Source organism: Nothobranchius furzeri, chromosome 16 (genome assembly GCF_043380555.1).
Source record: "Nothobranchius furzeri strain GRZ-AD chromosome 16, NfurGRZ-RIMD1, whole genome shotgun sequence".
NCBI classification, from domain to species: domain Eukaryota; kingdom Metazoa; phylum Chordata; class Actinopteri; order Cyprinodontiformes; family Nothobranchiidae; genus Nothobranchius; species Nothobranchius furzeri.
Genome location: NC_091756.1, coordinates 62498688 through 62518116, shown reverse-complemented (window position 1 = coordinate 62518116; position 19429 = coordinate 62498688). Strand labels below are relative to the sequence as shown.

The 19429-nt window shown below is 43.2% G+C and overlaps 1 protein-coding gene across 1 annotated transcript in view; it reads left to right on the top strand.

Annotated features, from left to right (window-relative positions):
• Positions 1 to 5: 5 nt before the first annotated feature.
• Positions 6 to 19429, top strand: part of slc9a7 (solute carrier family 9 member 7) — a 32608-nt gene continuing 13184 nt past the window's right edge. The window contains exons 1-12 of the mRNA XM_070545908.1: positions 6 to 419; positions 2727 to 2929; positions 3000 to 3077; positions 11713 to 11789; positions 11879 to 11991; positions 12067 to 12172; positions 15759 to 15900; positions 16019 to 16124; positions 16467 to 16555; positions 16951 to 17064; positions 17833 to 17944; positions 18016 to 18171. Coding sequence (XP_070402009.1) covers positions 152 to 419; positions 2727 to 2929; positions 3000 to 3077; positions 11713 to 11789; positions 11879 to 11991; positions 12067 to 12172; positions 15759 to 15900; positions 16019 to 16124; positions 16467 to 16555; positions 16951 to 17064; positions 17833 to 17944; positions 18016 to 18171 — 1564 coding nt within the window. The 5' untranslated portion in view covers positions 6 to 151. The remainder of the gene's footprint in view (positions 420 to 2726; positions 2930 to 2999; positions 3078 to 11712; positions 11790 to 11878; positions 11992 to 12066; positions 12173 to 15758; positions 15901 to 16018; positions 16125 to 16466; positions 16556 to 16950; positions 17065 to 17832; positions 17945 to 18015; positions 18172 to 19429) is intronic.

The following is a 19429-nucleotide window of genomic DNA, read 5'->3' as shown; positions in this document are numbered from 1 at the left end:
TGGAATGAAGTCGTGTGCCTTTAAAAGGTTGAGCTCGCCGGTCTGGATCGGGTCTTGGCTCAGCTTAGAGGTTCTCTCCGGCAGTGACATGGCAGAACGAGTGTGTGCGCTCTCAGCTGCAGCATCCTCCCCACCATCCTCCTCGTAGACCATGGTGGCTCTCCCGCGGTGCCGCTCGCGCGGGACGGCGCTGCTGGTGCCCGGTTGGATCCTGCTGATCTTGGTGTCCGGACTGAAGGCGGAGAACGGAGGAATGGAAGAACTTGTCACCGAGAAGGAGGCAGAGGAAAGTCACCGACAGGACAGCGTCAATCTGCTGACATTCATCTTCCTGCTGACGCTGACCATCCTCACCATCTGGCTCTTCAAGCACAGACGGGTTCGCTTCCTCCACGAAACCGGACTGGCGATGATTTACGGTGAGGCTTCCTGGGTTCGGCGCTTCTTCCTCTGCATGCTTTCCCTTGTGTGTGTTCGCAGGTGATCTGGACCCCCGCAGCTGCACGCGCTCTAATAACTCTTAATTGGCTGGGCTCGTGCTCATTTCTAGAATATGCTTTGAGCTGCTCGGCCTCCGCACGCAGCTTAGTACCGACCGGGTTTACGCTGATCTCGGTGCATTTGTCTTTGCTCCAATACACTGAACGCAACACACACACACACACACACACACACACACACACACACACACACACACACACACACACACACACACACACACACACACACACACACACACACACACACACACATCAGAGAGGGAGGTCTTTCCTTTCAAAAGCCAACTTGCCTAATTATTCATTTATTTAAACCTGATGTTCAGTTGGATAACGCACACGTGCACAGCCTATTATAAATAATAAAGTATGATATGATTCATGTGGAATGTGAAAAGTTCCTGGTTTCTGGCTTGACTCAGTGGGCCTGGAACAGTTGGATGTGTGTGTTTGCAACACGCTGAATACACACACATGAAAAAACACATTTTCAGTTAGAACTGCACTAAAATCGTCCTAAGATACTTTAGCAGTGAAATTTGAATGTGGCTATAGGTCACTCGGGACATGATGTATTCACAAACAAGCTGTGACTCCTGCAGATGTCCTTGTTGGTATTGTAAGGTTGTCAATGACGCCAAAGTAAAACTGCAACCAAGGAAGATGAGAGGCACTTTCATTTACAATGTGTTTGTGCTCTTTGGGGCTAAAACTGACAGACAGGTCTAATTCTGCAGCCTTAACACAAAATGTAATTGTTTCAGTATGTTTGCACACTTATTTGTGTGTACAGCGCCTTGGGCTTCCTGACAGGGTTGTGGAAGGCGCTTTATAAATAAAGCTTTGATTTGATTTGCATTTTGAACACCAACCATTCAAGTTGTCTAACTTTTGTCACATTCTGTCTCAAAGTCTAACGAGAAGCAGCATTGGGGTTTCTACATGGGCTCTTGATGCTTGCCACAGCTGAACTGAACATATTCAAAAGTCTGGCAACACTACAGTGAGGCCCAACAATCGGCACAAGGAAATTAAGAAACTTCCTGAATTTTTTCAAAGTCTTTGGAAACTCCCTCACCCTAGCCTAGAAATCTAGACCAACCGTAGCTGGAGCAAGACTATGGTAGGTCTAGCCACACTTCATTTTAACCTCCGCAGGTGTACTGTAACACACTAAGTGACTGCATGAATGTGTCAGAGCTAGGAGCGACTGCAGAAGTTTCTGAAGAAACGGGTGTATTATAGCCATGAATAGCAAGCTTGACAAAAGGTGAATAATATACACACACATAAATAATTAACATAAACAACAACGATGAAATGAAAACAGAAAATCATGTATAACCAAAGCAGTCCCAAAAACTGCAAAGATGGCGTCTGCTCAGTAATTACGCTTATTTTAAAATGGCTTTGGTATCAACTTTAGACTGTTAAGAATTTAGCTTTTTTCCGAGACGTGAGCAGCTAGAAGTTTGTGCTTTATTTTGAAAAAGGATGTATTTGCTGTTTGATGTACAGCAGACTGCCCTGTGGACTGATTTCTGTAGGGATGAATATGCCGTTGAGGTCCGTGCTCTGATTGGGCCTAGATCTGTCCAATTGCGTGCAGAGACGATTTAAAAGTCAATCGTAGATTCCGACCCACGACTGGATTCTTCCCACGGTCCAGTTTATATATTTAGATATCGAGGATGGCTTGCCAGGCTATCGCTAACCCTGATTAGTTTAGAGAACATACCAGATTTAGAGAAGAATGAACTCATTGAACCCAAAAAGAGCTGATGAAGTGTTCATCGCATGCTCGTATAAATGAGCTAAAACACACCTGCACCTCTGGTGAGTGTGGAAAGAACCTAAAATCTGTTTCCTCAAATGTTGTTCTCCAGAGTATCGAGGTGAAACAGCAGGTTAGTTCTGTCCCTGCATGAAGCCAACTTGGTCGTGCGTTTTGAGAGCCTTGGCCAAAGCCGCACCGTGATGGTTAAAATGGTAGCAGAGACGATCAGCCATGCAGCGCTGGCAGCTTCTTTCTGACTTGTCCGCTGGTCTGATCGCAGGATTTATGCCTCATCTCTTTATTCCTGAGGAACTCTTTCCCAGATCAACTTCCCATTTTGCATTTCTTTGCCCCGTTGCTCCTAACTCATCAGTGTGCTAGTAAACCAGGAGTGTGTGAGGAAACCGATGACGTTAATAATTGATATTTTTCTTTCTGATCTCTCTTGCCAGGTTTGTTAGTTGGTGTTATTCTGCGTTATGGTATTCCTGCCACCAGCTATCACAATAAGACGCCCCTGAGCTGCTCCATGAAGGAGGGACCTTCCAGCACCCTGCTGCTTAACGTCAGCGGCAAGTTCTTTGAGTACACCCTCAAAGGAGAGATCAACTCCAGGGAGATCCACAATGTGGAGCAGAATGATATGTTGCGCAAGGTAACTGTAAGAATAAATCCTCATCTGAGCCTTTCTGACACGTATGAACTCTTAAATTTATCATCTGCAGGTGACCTTTGACCCTGAGGTCTTCTTCAACATATTACTCCCTCCCATTATTTTCCACGCTGGCTACAGCCTGAAGAAGGTGAGAGCTTACATTTGAAGTCAAGCACTTGTGGCTGTTGCAAGAACCAGAAGCATGATGTGCTGTCGTCTCCGGCGGGAGCAGCATCTGCTGACACAAGCAGCTGTTTGATTGGACGGATGGTTTGCTCAGATGAACTTTCATTGGCCAGACTGAGAGTAGTCGGCATACGTGACCCCTTTAAGGGAACGTCCGGAGGAGATGTCTTTTGTTTCCTTTCTGCTGACTCAGGAGACACAACGGTTTGGGCCATTTCTGCTGTTGACTCTTGTAATGTTTTGCTGACGGCCTCAAAGCGAGTCGCCTTTTTGTTTCATAGATTTGCTTCTCATTACAGTATTTACAGTGTGACTTTGAGGCACAGCCTTAGCTGGCATCAGGAATAAAAGATTTTCTGGTGTCGAGATTCTCACCAGAGAGGATTCTGAAATGTGATTTGGTTTGCTGTCGTGGTTCTCGCTGATGAGTTAATTCCCAAATAGTCTCAAGGAGATGAGTGATTAGGGGTCCTTCGGCTTCGCACAAACTTCAGGCTAAACACCGACTTGGCAAATGATGCACATATTTAAGGTTTGACCATTTGTGATGTTTGCTTTTGTGTTTAAACACTTCCTTATAATGTCACTAAATATTTGTTAACATTTTAAGCTGTTGCTTTCTAACTGGTTTCAGTGGTTTTTGAACGTGAGCAGCTTAATCTGGAACAGCACTCTACTGCCCTCTGCTGGCCAGAAACTGTACTGAACAACTTAGTGGTTCGATTAGGTTCAGTAGTGGGAGTCGGAGAACGGCTGCGGGGGAGTTTACAGTGCTGATGGCTCATTTGAAAGCTAGCAGTTCGCTTTTTCAGTTTGCTGATCAATAAGAAGAACAAGAAGTTTTATTTTCATTTATTTATTTATTTTTATTGGCATCATGGCAGAGCCTGGAAGTAAAAGGAAGAGAGTAATGTCTTTGGACCCGAAGCAATGAATGCTTGAACTAGACCAGTGCTTCTGAATTAGTGGAACTGTTGGAGACCACAGGAGGCAGGAGAATCCATTATTTATCATATTTTTCACTCTGGAATGCTTCCAGTCACTAGGTGGCAGCAGAGCCTGAGCCTGCCGCCTAATCAACAGGCTGCCCCAAGCAGCAGAAGCAGCTTATAAATTCTCAGGAGCTTGGAGGTGACGGATCAAAAGCTGGCTGTTGGCAGAAAAAGATGAGAAAATAAGACAAAACTTCACATTAACTCTGAAAATCAACATTATGTGGCTGCAAACCTGGAGGCCGCAGATTCACGCTTGCTGCAGACTTAAGCCGACTGCAGGCTCACAGTTCTACTGTTTTTGAGACGGCGACCTCTTAAGGCAAGGTCAGTCAGCTTTATTTATATAGCACATGTCATACAGAGGCAATTCAATGTGCTTTCTGTTAGAAATAACAGAACATTAAAATCAACATGACAGAATGCGAGGGTGAGCAAACGCAGGGCAGAAGGTGCTGCTTAAGAACATTTATTCAAAGCTGATGAAACATGAAGGTTTTCAATTTTGATTCAAAAGTTTCTGGAGTTGGGGTGACTTTGAGGTCACGAGGAAGCTGATTCCATCTGTGAGCAGCACAGTAGCTAAAAGCAGATTCACCCGATTTGGTTCTGACCCGAGGTTCTACCAGCAGATCCGTAGCTGTTTCCTAAGGATCTGAGAGCCCTGCTGGGTGTAGATACCTGAAGAGATCTAACATGTATTCTAGCCACCATGCCGTTGAGTGATTAATAAACTAGTGAAAGCACTTTGAAATAGATTCTGTGGTTTACTGGTAACCAGTGTAGAGATTTACTGGTAACCAGTGTAGAGATTAAGAACAGGAGTGATGTGTTTGGTTCTCTTGGTTCTTGTTAAGACTCTAGCAGCATTCTGAATTAGCTGCAGTTGCTTCACAGCTTTTTTTTTTTTTTTTTTGGGAAAACCAGTCAAACGACCACTGCAGTAGTCCAGCCTGCTGGAGAAGAATGCATGGATATGCTTCTCTAGGTCTTGTCTGGACCTGAGACCCCTGAGTCATGCTTTTTGATGCAGGTGATAAACGCTGATCTACTTATAGCCTTAATGTAACCAGTGAAGCTCAGGTCAGAATCAATCATTACATCAAGGTTTCTAACCTGAGTCTTTGTCTTTCCTCCTCTGGATCCAAGCTGAGCATTAACCTCCATCCTATCCTTATTTCTAAAGACAATAGCTTCATCGTGTCTTTGTTTAACTGGAGGAAGTTTGATTGATCATGGAACATTGAAAAGGGAACATGCCGCGTAGACCTGGCAGACCCAAACGCATAGTGAGGGTCTGCTGGGAACGCCTGGCAGAAGAACCTGTCAAGACGGTCTTCAACTCCCACCTCCGGCAGAGCTTTGACCACGTCCCGAGAGCAGTGGGGGACATTGAGTCCGAGTGGGCCTTGTTCTACTCTGCGATTGTCGAGGTGGCTGTTGCTAGCTGTGGTCGTAAGGTGGCCGGTGCCAGTCGTGGTGGCAACCCCCGTACCCGCTGGTGGACACCAGAGGTTCGGGGAGCCGTCAGGCTGAAGAAGGAGGCCTACAGGGCGTGGCTGGTCTGTGGGTCTCCGGAGGCAGCAGACAGGTACCGGATAGCCAAGCGGGGTGCAGCAGTGGCAGTTGCCGAGGCAAAATCTCGGGCGTGGGAGGAGTTTGGTGAGGCCATGGAGAAAGACTATCGATCGGCTCCAAAGAGGTTCTGGCAAACTGTCCGGCGCCTCAGGAGAGGAAGGCAGCAACTCGCTCACACTGTTTACAGTGGGGATGGGGAGCTGCTGACGTCAACTGAGGCTATAGTCGGACGGTGGAAGGAATACTTTGAGGAGCTCCTCAATCCCACCAATGCGCATTCCGAGGAGGAACCAGAGCTGGGAGGCCTGGGGATGGACTGTCCGATCTCGGGGGCAGAAGTTGCTGAGGTAGTCAAACAACTACACAGCGGCGGAGCCCCGGGGGCGGATGAGGTTCGTCCTGGGTATCTCAAGGTTATGGATGTTGTAGGGCTGTCATGGTTGACACGTCTCTACAACATTGCGTGGTCATCGGAGGCAGTTCCTAGGGAGTGGCAGACCGGGGTGGTGGTCCACATCTTTAAGAAGGGTGACCTGAGGGTGTGTTCCAACTATAGGGGGATCACACTCCTCAGCCTCCCTGGAAAGGTCTACGCCAAGGTACTGGAGAGGAGGGTCCGATCGATAGTTGAATCTCAGATAGAGGAGGAGCAATGTGGTTTTCGTCCTGGCCGTGGAACTGTGGACCAGCTCTATACCCTTGCAAGGGTGATGGAGGGGGCATGGGAGTTTGCCCAACCAATCCACATGTGCTTTGTGGATTTGGAGAAGGCTTATGACCGTGTCCCCAGGGGCACCCTGTGGGGGACGCTCCAGGAGTATGGGGTGGGTGGCTTTCTGTTAAGGGCCATTCAGTCCCTTTACCAGAGGAGCGTGAGTTTGGTCCGCATAGCCGGTAGTAAGTCGGACCTGTTCCCAGTGAGGGTTGGACTCCGCCAGGGCTGCCCTTTGTCACCGGTTCTGTTCATCACTTTTATGGACAGAATTTCTAGACGCAGCCGTGGTGTTGAGTGTGTCGAGTTTGGTGGCAGGAGAATCTCGTCTCTGCTTTTTGCGGATGATGTGGTCCTCCTAGCTTCATCCAGCTCTGACCTTCAGCTCTTGCTGGGTAGGTTCGCGGCCGAATGTGAAGCGGCTGGGATGAGGATCAGCACCTCCAAATCTGAGACCATGGTTCTCAACCGGAAAAGGGTGGCTTGCCACCTCCGGGTCGGGGGAGAGGTCCTACCTCAAGTGGAGGAGTTTAAGTATCTCGGGGTCTTGTTCACGAGTGAGGGCAGGAGGGATCGGGAGATCGACAGGCGGATTGGTTCGGCGTCTGCAGTGATGCGGACGCTGAGCCGATCTGTCGTGGGGAAGAGGGAGCTGAGCCAGGCTCTCGATTTACCGGTCGATCTACGTCCCAATCCTCACCTATGGTCATGAGCTTTGGGTAATGACCGAAAGAACGAGATCGCAGATACAAGCGGCCGAAATGAGTTTCCTCCGTAGAGTGGCCGGGCTCAGCCTTAGAGATAGGGTGAGGAGCTCGGACATTCGGGAGGGACTCGGAGTAGAACCGCTGCTCCTCCGGATCGAAAGGAGCCAGTTGAGGTGGTTTGGGCATCTGGTCAGGATGCCTCCTGGACGCCTCCCCGGGGAGGTGTTTCGGGCATGTCCTGCCGGCAGAAGGCCCCCGGGTCGACCCAGGACACGTTGAAGAGGTTACATCTCCAATCTGGTCCGGGAACGCCTTGGGGTCCTGCCGGAGGAGCTGGTGGACAAGGCCGGGGAGAGGACGGCCTGGAGCTCCCTAGTTGGGATGCTGCCCCCGCGACCCGGACCCGGATAAGCGGAGGAAGACTAAGACGAAGAAGAAGTTTGATTGAATCCAGTCACTGACTTGTTCCAAACAGTGATGGTGAGTCTAGAGGACCACAGTCACTAGGTGACAGAGCTAGGTAGATCTAGGTGTCGTCTGCACATCTATGTTGTTTATGACCTGACCCGGGGAAGCATGTAGAGATTGAAGAGCAAAGGTCCAAGAATTGAGCCTTGGGGGACCCCACATGTCATGGTGATCAGCTTTGATTTGTGATCACCAATAGAAACAACATAACCTCTTTCTTAAAGATAAGATTAGAACCAACTATGAACTGTGCCTCAAAGCCGCACCCAGGTTACGAGTCTATCAATAAGGATGTTGTGATCCAGCGTATCAAAAGCTGCACTGAGATTGAGCATCATCAGGACAGGTGTTGTGCATGAATCTGTAGACTAATATTATTTAATAATTTAATAAGTGCAGTCTCCGTGCTGTGGTGGTGTCTAATGCCTGACTGAAAACTATCTAGCAGGTTGTTTTGTCTCCAGAAAGTTGTTCAGCTGGATCATGACAGCTTGTTCGATCATTCTTCCAATAAAAGCGAGATTGGTCTGTAATTATTCAACACTAAGGGATCTAATTTCCTTTTCTTTAGAAGAGGCCTAACAGCAGCAGTTTTCAATGATTCAGGAAAATTACTTAACATTAAGCATTAGCTTTTCAAACCGCTAAAAACAGTTTTGAAGCAGCTGGTTGGCAGGGTGTCCAGACCGCAAGTACATGAGTTTAAACCATGTTCTTCAGTGTTTTAGCACTAATCACACTGATGGCTGGCATTCTAGCCAGGTTGTTGCTGTGGCTGTAGGAGTGGTCTGCTTGTGTTGGTCGACGTGGAAAAATAAATGGTTGATCTGATGTTTATGATTTTCTCTTTGAAAAAGGATGCAAACTCATTAGACTTGGTTTGGGAAATGAAATCAGGGTTTAACTGTGTTGGGAGGTTCGTTAACCTCTCAATGGTAGCAAACCGAAAACGGGAGTTTATATCATCACGAATGACTTTGGAGAAAAGGGTTCGTCTCGTCTTCTGTGATTGAGAGTTGTGAGAGCGCAGCTGCATTTTGGAGGTTTCATAGTGATCTGGGAGGTTACTTTCTCTGAACTGATGCTCCGCTTTCCTCAGTTCTCTCTTCTGATTAACAGCTGATTTAGTGAACCTCCGTGGAACTTTTAGTTTGCCAGAGATAAGTTTGACCTTTTCAGGTACAATGGTGTCAACGACTTCAAGAGTTTTGCAGTTGAAGTGACTTAAAATTGAATCGGCACAGCTGGATTTTAGACTTGTTGGTGTATTGATACGTTCTATAGAACTGATGCACTGTGATCACCCAGATGCAACCGAGGTGTAATGTGTAGCAGGTGAACTGGACCTCTCAAACACAGAAAGGGTCCGCTAGGCCCACACCCTTAGCCATATTCATCGCATCTACATCTTTAGTTATGAATAAGACGAGCGTCCGTCCCAGATTGTGTGTTTGATTACGGACATTTTGTTGAAGATCAAATAATTCAAGCACCTCAAGGGCTGAGTGTGTAACTGCGACTGTAGATTGATAGCATACCTTATTATTTTACATCGGACATTAAATATGAAACATTTTATTCAAAGCTGGAGATTTTTAAATGTCAGAATTTTATTAAAGCGATGTCTAATTATTTAATTATTTAAGCTTACGCTATTACATCCAACTATACAATAATTGATCAAAGTCTTGTTCCATCTAACTGTAAAGTAACACAAAAACAATGATTTCATACATTTACACATAATGTTACTTTAGTAAAACACATCTTTAGATCAACCGCACTACATCACCATGATGGACCAGAAACACAGTGGTGGTACTGTGGCAGGGTCGTAATCCTGCTTTCAACAAGTAGAGCGGAGAAGCAGGAAGTGTGTTACTTTAAAACATGTATAATGTAATGTGTGTATGAATGATGATATTTGAATTATTTAAAATTGTTTTCCTCTGTTTAAATAAATGTGTCCTAATGGACGGATGAGGTAATGGCTTAGGTTTAAAAAAACATTACTGCAATCTCTAAAGGGGTACGTTGCAGTGTGGCTTGCTTTTAGCACCTCCTTAGTGAAACTTATCCCCTCACTGTGTGTTCATCTTTTAATACCATAATAACTGCTGAAATGTCTTCTCAGCCTTCATTAGTTTCTACAGGAGCTCCACTCAGCATAAGGTAGGGCATGTTCACATCTGCATAGCCTGGATTTTTTTCTGCATTTTTCAGTCCTCTCTCCAAGGCGGTCTGCTTCAGGCTGAACTGGTCCAACACACCCACTTTTGACTGATTGGCCGGCTCTAATTCACGCCTCCCATTAGGGGGATGATCAGATTAGCAGATGGAATCAGCCAGGGGGGCTTCCAGCACGCGCAGCTCGTTATCATGCTGGGTACTGTGACGTAAACAACACCTCTGAGTGAAGCCGTCTGTTTCTGCGTCTCTCTCTGAGGAGCACTCACACACAGACCATGCTGCTCCACTTTAGCTGCGCCAGGACAGACACAGCAGAGCAGGACGGCTCCAAAAGCAGCACTGCTTACGGCCGCCTTTGGTTAATTTTAGGGAGACACTGCAGACTCCTCCATGTGCCCTGCCCACATGCTTGTGCCAATCTTGGAGACCAACCATTTGCTCAGCCACATCTGCATTCCTAAGAATGTGTGTAATCAACCTGGCCAGGCAGGGGTAGGCTGGGGCTGGCTGCGCTGAGTGGAGCCAGCCTAAGAGGCTTCAGTCCAACAGGGACCGGTCCGCTACACAGAAGTTGCAAGTGTGGTATTCTGACCACAGGGGGCAGTGGGGTCTGAGTCACATGACATGTCGAGGGTTATTTTAGCACACACCTACTCGAGAAATGTTTAAAAATATGAAGACGTTGTGTAGTATGGCTTAAATCAGCTCTAGTGTTGAAAACATCATTTGAGTGTTTGTAAAATTCAACACCAGTCGGCCATTTTACCATTAAACTGAGTTTCATCGTTATTTACAAGTTTAATATCATTGGCTGCAAAATGCTGCTCCTCTGTTATATCCAGGAATTGTGTGTGTGTGTGTGTGTGTGTGTGTGTGTGTGTGTGTGTGTGTGTGTGTGTGTGTGTGTGTGTGTGTGTGTGTGTGTGTGTGTGTGTGTGTGTGTGTGTGTGTGTGTGTGTGTGTGTGTGATGGCTGTTTAAAGGGAACAGCTTTATACGTTTGACTGCTTTCAGTCTAGCCCTTAGCTCATCATCTTTTAAGACATAAGTGTCATTTGTCCTGCAGTATGTGATGTACTACAGGTAAGATGCTATTATTTATAGCTTTTGCACAAAAACACAAATAGAAAAAATAAATTTAAGATGAAATCACATGAACCTTTTATGCAACCCAAATAAAATGTTGTTGATGTGTGATTCAGAAACTAGCAAACATAGCCAGATTAAAAATGGCCATTGGCAAAAATGTTATATTTCCATCTTTTACTTTTGGCTTTTTAAAATAAAAAATATCTTTGTAAAATAAAACTTATTACATTTTCTCTAATGTGAAGAATTTTGAGTTTCAGCTACAAGAGAGCAGATTATCAACTTTAGCTATGCAGCAGCAGCATTCCTTTCTCTTTTATTTTAATCAACCTCGCGCTTTAGTATTTTTTTATGCAAATGTGTGAAAGGATGGGGCTTAATGACTCAAACTACAATCCTTTGGTAATATGAAGAAGAGGGTCCCGTTGGCCTTAAGTGTGTTTGCAGGCTTTTATTCAACACAGTTAAAAATGCACCTGGAGCTTGTGGTGGTCAGGTTTGTGTCAGACGAGCTGTCACCGCTCGGTGTTCTCTCTGAACGTAAAACAGACTTCATGTGGGGCAAAGGCACGTTTCCTGCAGAAATCTGAGTCAACAGTTTTTGTGCGGAGTTGGAAACGCTCCGTTTGGTTGTGATCTGGAGCAGCGTTCGTGTTCTGCTGCTTCTGTTTGTTTTAAAACCAGTCAAACAGCTGGATGTGTGTTTTGCATCACTCACCCAGCTGTGGCCGTAACTGACCTGAAAGTTTCAGAGTCCAGCACAGGCACACAGCTTTATATGTGAATTGTCGGTTTTAATTTATTTGTTGAAATTTCACATGCAAAATATTTCTTTGTGTTTTTTTTTACCTTCCTTTTCCAGAGACACTTTTTTAGGAACCTGGGCTCCATAATAACCTACGCCTTTCTTGGCACAGCCATCTCCTGCTTTTTTATTGGGCAAGTCTCTTTTCTGTTCATCAGATTTTCATTTAAAATCCATGAATGCAAAATCTCATTTGACCTTAGATTATGTGTTGTTTCCTCAGGAATCTGATGTACGGTGTGGTGAAGCTGATGCAGGTGGTCGGACAGCTGACGGACAAGTTCTACTACACAGACTGTCTGTTTTTTGGTGCCATCATCTCCGCCACAGACCCAGGTACAAATCACAGGAAACGGTTTGTTGCTGTGAGTTTTCTTTAGGATGAATTCATCTATTTTCCTGTGTGCACAGTGACCGTGCTGGCCATCTTTAACGAGCTCCATGCTGATGGAGATCTCTACGCTCTGCTGTTTGGAGAGAGTGTTATGAATGACGCCGTGGCCATTGTGCTTTCCTCGTGAGTCTCACTTCTGCTTTATCCAGCTGGGGAATGAGAATAAGCAGATTTGGGCTAAAGCTCCATTACTTCATGTTACTCAACACTTCATAATTTAGTTCGCAGCTGCTTTGCAAATCAAGACATTTGCATGAACATTTTGACTTTTAATGTCTTTTCAAACAACAGTTTACAGTTTAAAGTGATTATAAACACTTTGAGAGTTAGTTTTGTGGGTTGAACAGAAGGTCACGGGGTGAGAACTGTTTCACTGATCTTTTGTATTTTGCATTTACTTCATTACATTTATGTTGTTGGACCATTCGTTTGCTCTTCGAGTCGTGACCTCGGTCCTTTCTCTCCATTTTCTATCTTTCCAGTCCAAGGCTAGAACACTTTGACCTTTCCACAATCAGACTACATACAGCGACACCCGTGGTTTTCCCAGCTGGTGCTTGTAGGATAGCATTTGTCACTCACACATCCCTTGTCTTGACACACCGCTCTAAGATTATGTCAGCTGAAGCTCTCGTTACTTTCTGGAGGCGATCCAGGGAGTCCAGGCCTGTTTTTATACTCTCTGCTTTTTATACATGAATCAAGTTCAAGGTGAATTGCTGTCTCGTCATTGTTTATGGAAGTAATGCTGTGCTCCCAGCCGGGGGTCCGACCCAGGCTGCATCCAGGTCATGCACCAAAAACCAGCAGCATGCACTTCCGTGCATCGTCATGGAATATAATCACAGCCAGGTAAAGGTGCAGAGGCAATCGGGGCTTTTCGGTTATGGCCCTGACTCGCCATCACTGCAGGGTTTAAAGACTCCTGAAGACTCACTTTGATCATTTGGCTTTTATGAAATTTTATTCTGTTTTTAATAATTTCTAATTGGTTAGTTATTTGTTTGTTCTTTTGCATATTTACGGTACCTTATGTACAGCGCCTTGGGCTCCCACAAAGGCAGTGGAGGGCACTAATACATATGAAATTATTGATCTAATGGTTTAACCACCTTTTTTAGAACTTCACCGGCAGTTTTGAAGCCACGTTTACTTCAGTTCATTCTGCTGCATCAGATGAAAGTTCCTGCCTGTGTGGTTTTCACATCCTTGTTGAATTTAATAACGTGTGTGTCATAAAGCACCACTTCCACCTCTGCTGCTCTTCACAAACACATCTCTGCTGCCCCCTGCTGGAAAACTACAAAACAACTACTTCATCTTTTATTGCTTTCACCTCAAAAAGACGTTATTTTCACATGTAAAGTTTTAACGTTATTTTCACATGTAAAGTTTTAACGTTATTTTCACATATAAAGTTTTACGTTATTTTCACATATAAAGTTTTAACGTTATTTTCACATATAAAGTTTTAACGTTATTTTCACATGTAAAGTTTTAACGTTATTTTCACATATAAAGTTTTAACGTTATTTTCACATATAAAGTTTTACGTTAATTTCACATATAAAGTTTTAACGTTATTTTCACATATAAAGTTTTAACGTTATTTTCACATATAAAGTTTTAACGTTATTTTCACATATAAAGTTTTAACGTTATTTTCACATATAAAGTTTTAACGTTATTTTCACATATAAAGTTTTAACGTTATTTTCACATATAAAGTTTTACGTTATTTTCACATATAAAGTTTTACGTTATTTTCACATATAAAGTTTTACGTTATTTTCACATATAAAGTTTTAACGTTATTTTCACATATAAAGTTTTAACGTTATTTTCACATATAAAGTTTTAACGTTATTTTCACATATAAAGTTTTAACGTTATTTTCACATATAAAGTTTTAAAGATATTTTCACATATAAAGTTTTAACGTTATTTTCACATATAAAGTTTTAACGTTATTTTCACATATAAAGTTTTAACGTTATTTTCACATATAAAGTTTTAACGTTATTTTCACATATAAAGTTTTAACGTTATTTTCACATATAAAGTTTTAACGTTATTTTCACATATAAAGTTTTAACGTTATTTTCACATATAAAGTTTTAACGTTATTTTCACATATAAAGTTTTAACGTTATTTTCACATATAAGTTTTAACGTTATTTTCACATATAAAGTTTTAACGTTATTTTCACATATAAAGTTTTAACGTTATTTTCACATATAAAGTTTTACGTTATTTTCACATATAAAGTTTTACGTTATTTTCACATATAAAGTTTTACGTTATTTTCACATATAAAGTTTTACGTTATTTTCACATATAAAGTTTTACGTTATTTTCACATATAAAGTTTTAACGTTATTTTCACGTATAAAGTTTTAACGTTATTTTCACGTATAAAGTTTTAACGTTATTTTCACGTATAAAGTTTTACGTTATTTTCACGTATAAAGTTTTACGTTATTTTCACGTATAAAGTTTTACGTTATTTTCACGTATAAAGTTTTACGTTATTTTCACGTATAAAGTTTTAACGTTATTTTCACATGTAAAGTTTTAACGTTATTTTCACATATAAAGTTTTAACGTTATTTTCACATATAAAGTTTTAACGTTATTTTCACATATAAAGTTTTAACGTTATTTTCACATATAAAGTTTTAACGTTATTTTCACATATAAAGTTTTACGTTATTTTCACATATAAAGTTTTAACGTTATTTTCACATATAAAGTTTTAACGTTATTTTCACATATAAAGTTTTACGTTAATTTCACATATAAAGTTTTAACGTTATTCTCACATATAAAGTTTTAACGTTATTTTCACATATAAAGTTTTAACGTTATTTTCACATATAAAGTTTTAACGTTATTTTCACATATAAAGTTTTAACGTTATTTTCACATATAAAGTTTTAACGTTATTTTCACATATAAAGTTTTAACGTTATTTTCACATATAAAGTTTTAACGTTATTTTCACATATAAAGTTTTAACGTTATTTTCACATATAAAGTTTTAACGTTATTTTCACATATAAAGTTTTAACGTTATTTTCACATATAAAGTTTTAACGTTATTTTCACATATAAAGTTTTACGTTATTTTCACATATAAAGTTTTACGTTATTTTCACATATAAAGTTTTACGTTATTTTCACATATAAAGTTTTACGTTATTTTCACATATAAAGTTTTACGTTATTTTCACATATAAAGTTTTACGTTATTTTCACATATAAAGTTTTACGTTATTTTCACATATAAAGTTTTACGTTATTTTCACATATAAAGTTTTAACGTTATTTTCACGTATAAAGTTTTAACGTTATTTTCACGTATAAAGTTTTACGTTATTTTCACGTATAAAGTTTTACGTTATTTTCACGTATAAAGTTTTACGTTATTTTCACGTATAAAGTTTTACGTTATTTTCACGTATAAAGTTTTAACGTTATTTTCACATGTAAAGTTTTAACGTTATTTTCACATGTAAAGTTTTAACGTTATTTTCACATATAAAGTTTTAACGTTATTTTCACATATAAAGTTTTAACGTTATTTTCACATATAAAGTTTTAATGTTATTTTCACATATAAAGTTTAAATTCAGTCACCATGATGATAATTGTGTCTACATGCTATCGTGGTGAACACACTGTTCACGCGTGTCCTTGTGTTTTTAGGTCTATTGTGGCCTACCAGCCCTCTGGTGCAAACACACACAAGTTTGATGCCTCCGCCTTTTTCAAGTCTGTGGGGGTCTTCCTGGGTATTTTCAGTGGCTCCTTCCTGATGGGTGCCGCTACAGGATTCGTCACCGCTCTCATATCCTTCTCTGCACGCACCATCTGATGTTTAACCGCGCGCTGCTCTGATTATCCTGCATTTCTCTTTTGTGGTTAATGAATGTTTAAAATAATGTTGTTCTTTAACTTTGCTCCACGTCACCAAGTTTACTAAGCTGCATTGCTTCCCTCTGCTGGAGACGGCTCTCTTCTTCCTCATGTCCTGGAGCACCTTCCTGCTTGCTGAGGCCTGCGGGTTCACAGGTCCGGTTATTAAACTGTAATTGATAGTATTAGATTGCTGATATTTCATTGTGAACATCAAAAACATTTGCATTCTCGTTTTTGTGTAAAAAGTGAATCTGTGTGAAAGTTGTTTTATGGATAAAAATACGACCAGTTCCTTCATTCCCTTCTTGGAAAACTTCTATAACTGTTGGCATTTTACACACCTGTAACAAGCGGCAGCAGCTCATACGGTAGACGCTCATTTCATGAAAGAGTTGATGTTTCTGGGTGAATTGTGCCATCGTGTGTATTTTTATCAGTTTTCCTCTGTGATGCAGCGAGTCTGAAGCCCCTGACCGTGTTTCTGTTGCCCTACAGGTGTCGTGGCTGTGCTGTTCTGTGGGATTACACAGGCTCACTACACCTACAACAACCTCTCAGAGGAGTCCACAAAGCGCACCAAGCAGGTAGTGCACCCCCCTCCTGCCGCCCTGTTCACTCTGAACCCCCCGATTGGATGAACCGGGCGCTGGTGCCAGATGGCGGTGCGATCAGCCTGCTGTGACCTTAATCGGGGCCGTCTGAGGACATGAGCGCTCCGTTTCCCAGAGGGGGTTCAGTCTTGACGACAGGCTGCAGATTAGCACGTAGACAACGTGCCACGTGCCACAGACGAGCTCTTGTTGGTTTCCAAGGACCACTCTCATGGTTGACGCACTCACCTTTAGACTAAAACAACAAATAATCTCATTCTTCCCTGTTTTTATTCTCTTTGTCATGTTCTCCCCTTTAAAGCTCCTTGTCTTCTCGTGGTGTGTTTGTCATTTTTAAAGCACAGACTAAAATAATATTTCCTCCACAGCTCTTTGAGGTTCTTCACTTCCTGGCTGAGAATTTCATCTTTTCTTACATGGGCCTCGCACTTTTTACCTTCCAGAACCACATATTCAGCCCCATCTTCATCATCGGAGCCTTCGTATCCTTTCTGTCTCCCGAGGAGGACACACACACACACACACAGAGACACACACACACACACACACACACACACACACAGAGACACACACACACACACACACACACACACACACACAGAGACACACACACACACACAGAGACACACAGAGACACACACACACACACAGAGACACACAGAGACACACACACACACAGACACACACACACACAGACACACACACACACACAGACACACACAGACAGACACAGACACACACACACACACACACAGAGACACAGACACACACAGACACACAGACACACACACACACACAGACACACACACACACACACACAGACACAGACACAGACACAGACACAGAGACACACAGAGACACACACACACACAGAGACACACACAGAGACAGAGACACACACACAGAGACACACACAGAGACAGAGACACACACACAGAGACACACACACAGAGACAGAGACACACACACAGAGACACACACACACAGAGACACAGACACAGACACAGAGACACACACACAGAGACAGAGACACACACACAGAGACACACACACACAGAGACACAGACACAGACACAGAGACACACACACACACAGACACAGACACAGACACACACAGAGACACAGACACACACACACACACAGACACACACACACACACACACACACACACACACACACAGACGTTCTCGAGTCATGGGGAACTTTACGACCGTTCCGAGTTTGTTACACAGCTTTGACCGACCCGTTAGGTGGCCATATTCATCGGTAGAGCGCTCAACATTTACCCACTCTCCTTTCTTCTCAACCTCGGCCGAAGAGACAAGATCAGAGGGAACTTTCAGCACATGATGATGTTTGCAGGTGATGAAAGATGGCAGTTTTACTGCTTCAGGCCAAGAGCCTGGTGATCTATAATGCTTTTCTATCTGCAGGGCTGCGCGGGGCGATGGCGTTTGCCTTGGCGATACGGGACACCGCTACCTACGCTCGCCAGATGATGTTCACCACCACTCTGCTCATCGTCTTTTTTACTGTTTGGGTCTTTGGCGGGGGAACCACGCCCATGCTGTCCTGGCTACACATCAGGTGACAAAACCGTTTTGACCCTGAAGGGAGAAAAATCCGTAGGATTGAGATTTATTTATAGCTCAGAGATTCAGACATGAGTCGTAGATGTAAGATAATTAAATCCGCCGTAGTTTTAAATCATCTTTAACCTGGAAAAACAAACAAACTAAGCCTGTTGTTACAAAAGGTGCTTCCTTTAAACCCTGTGACTCTTTCCTGAGGAGGACTAATATTAGTAATAATAATAATAATAATAACTAAATAAAGTTAAAGTCCCATTCATCACATACTGGTGAAATTACAAATCCACATTCTAGCCACCCTCATGGCGAGCGGTGAGCTGCAGCAGTGGCTGTGCTCGGGAACTGTTTGGTGGTTTAAGAGTTGGACCTTGCCGAGGCTGCCCTCTGTTAGCCAGGCCCTTGCCTTCTTCTGGGAAGCATCGGGGCTGGGAACGCTCCTATTCAAATAACCCCGCCCCCTGAAATTTCTAACTGAGCCAATCAGCTCTGAGCAGCATGCGTCACATGCCGAAACGCTCAGTTTCTCATAAGCAACAAAGACTGCATCTGAAGCGGCGTTTGCTGCGGCTCTTTCCTCTTCTAAATGACTTGGAGACGTCTTCAAAACAACAAGTAGAAGCATTAAAAGTCTTAAAGCAGATGTTTGCGCTGTCGCCAGACGCCATGTTTGTCTGCAGCACTGTGTGAGCCGGCTAGTCCCACCCCTCATGTGCCTCTCTACCTGTGAGTAACCAGACCACTTGTGTGTGGACAGAGGGCGAGTCTGGGAGGCGGTGTTTAAGGTGCTTAATCAGGTCTCTGCATTTTGCAGATGATGTGGTCCTGTTGGCTTCACCAGAACATGATCTCCAGCTTACGCTGGAGCGGTTCTAACGGAGTGTGAAGCAGCTGGGATGAGAATCGGCTCCCCAAAATCAGAGACCATGGTCTCGAGACGGAAAAGGGTAGAATGCCTTCCCCAGGTCAGGGATGAGGTCCTGCCCAAAGTGGAGTTCAAGTCTCTTGTTCACTACGAGTGAGGGGAAGCTGGAGTGCGAGATCGATGGGCGGATTGGTGCTGCATCTGCAGTGATGCGGGCGTTGGACCGATCTGTCCTGGTGAAGAGAGCTGAGCTCTCGATTTACCGGTCAGTCTACGTTCCTACCCTAACCTACGGTCACGAGCTTTGGGTAGTGACCAAAAAAAATCAAGGTCACGGATACAAGCAGCCAAATTTAGTTTTCTCATCAGGGTGGCTGGGCTCTCCCTTCGAGA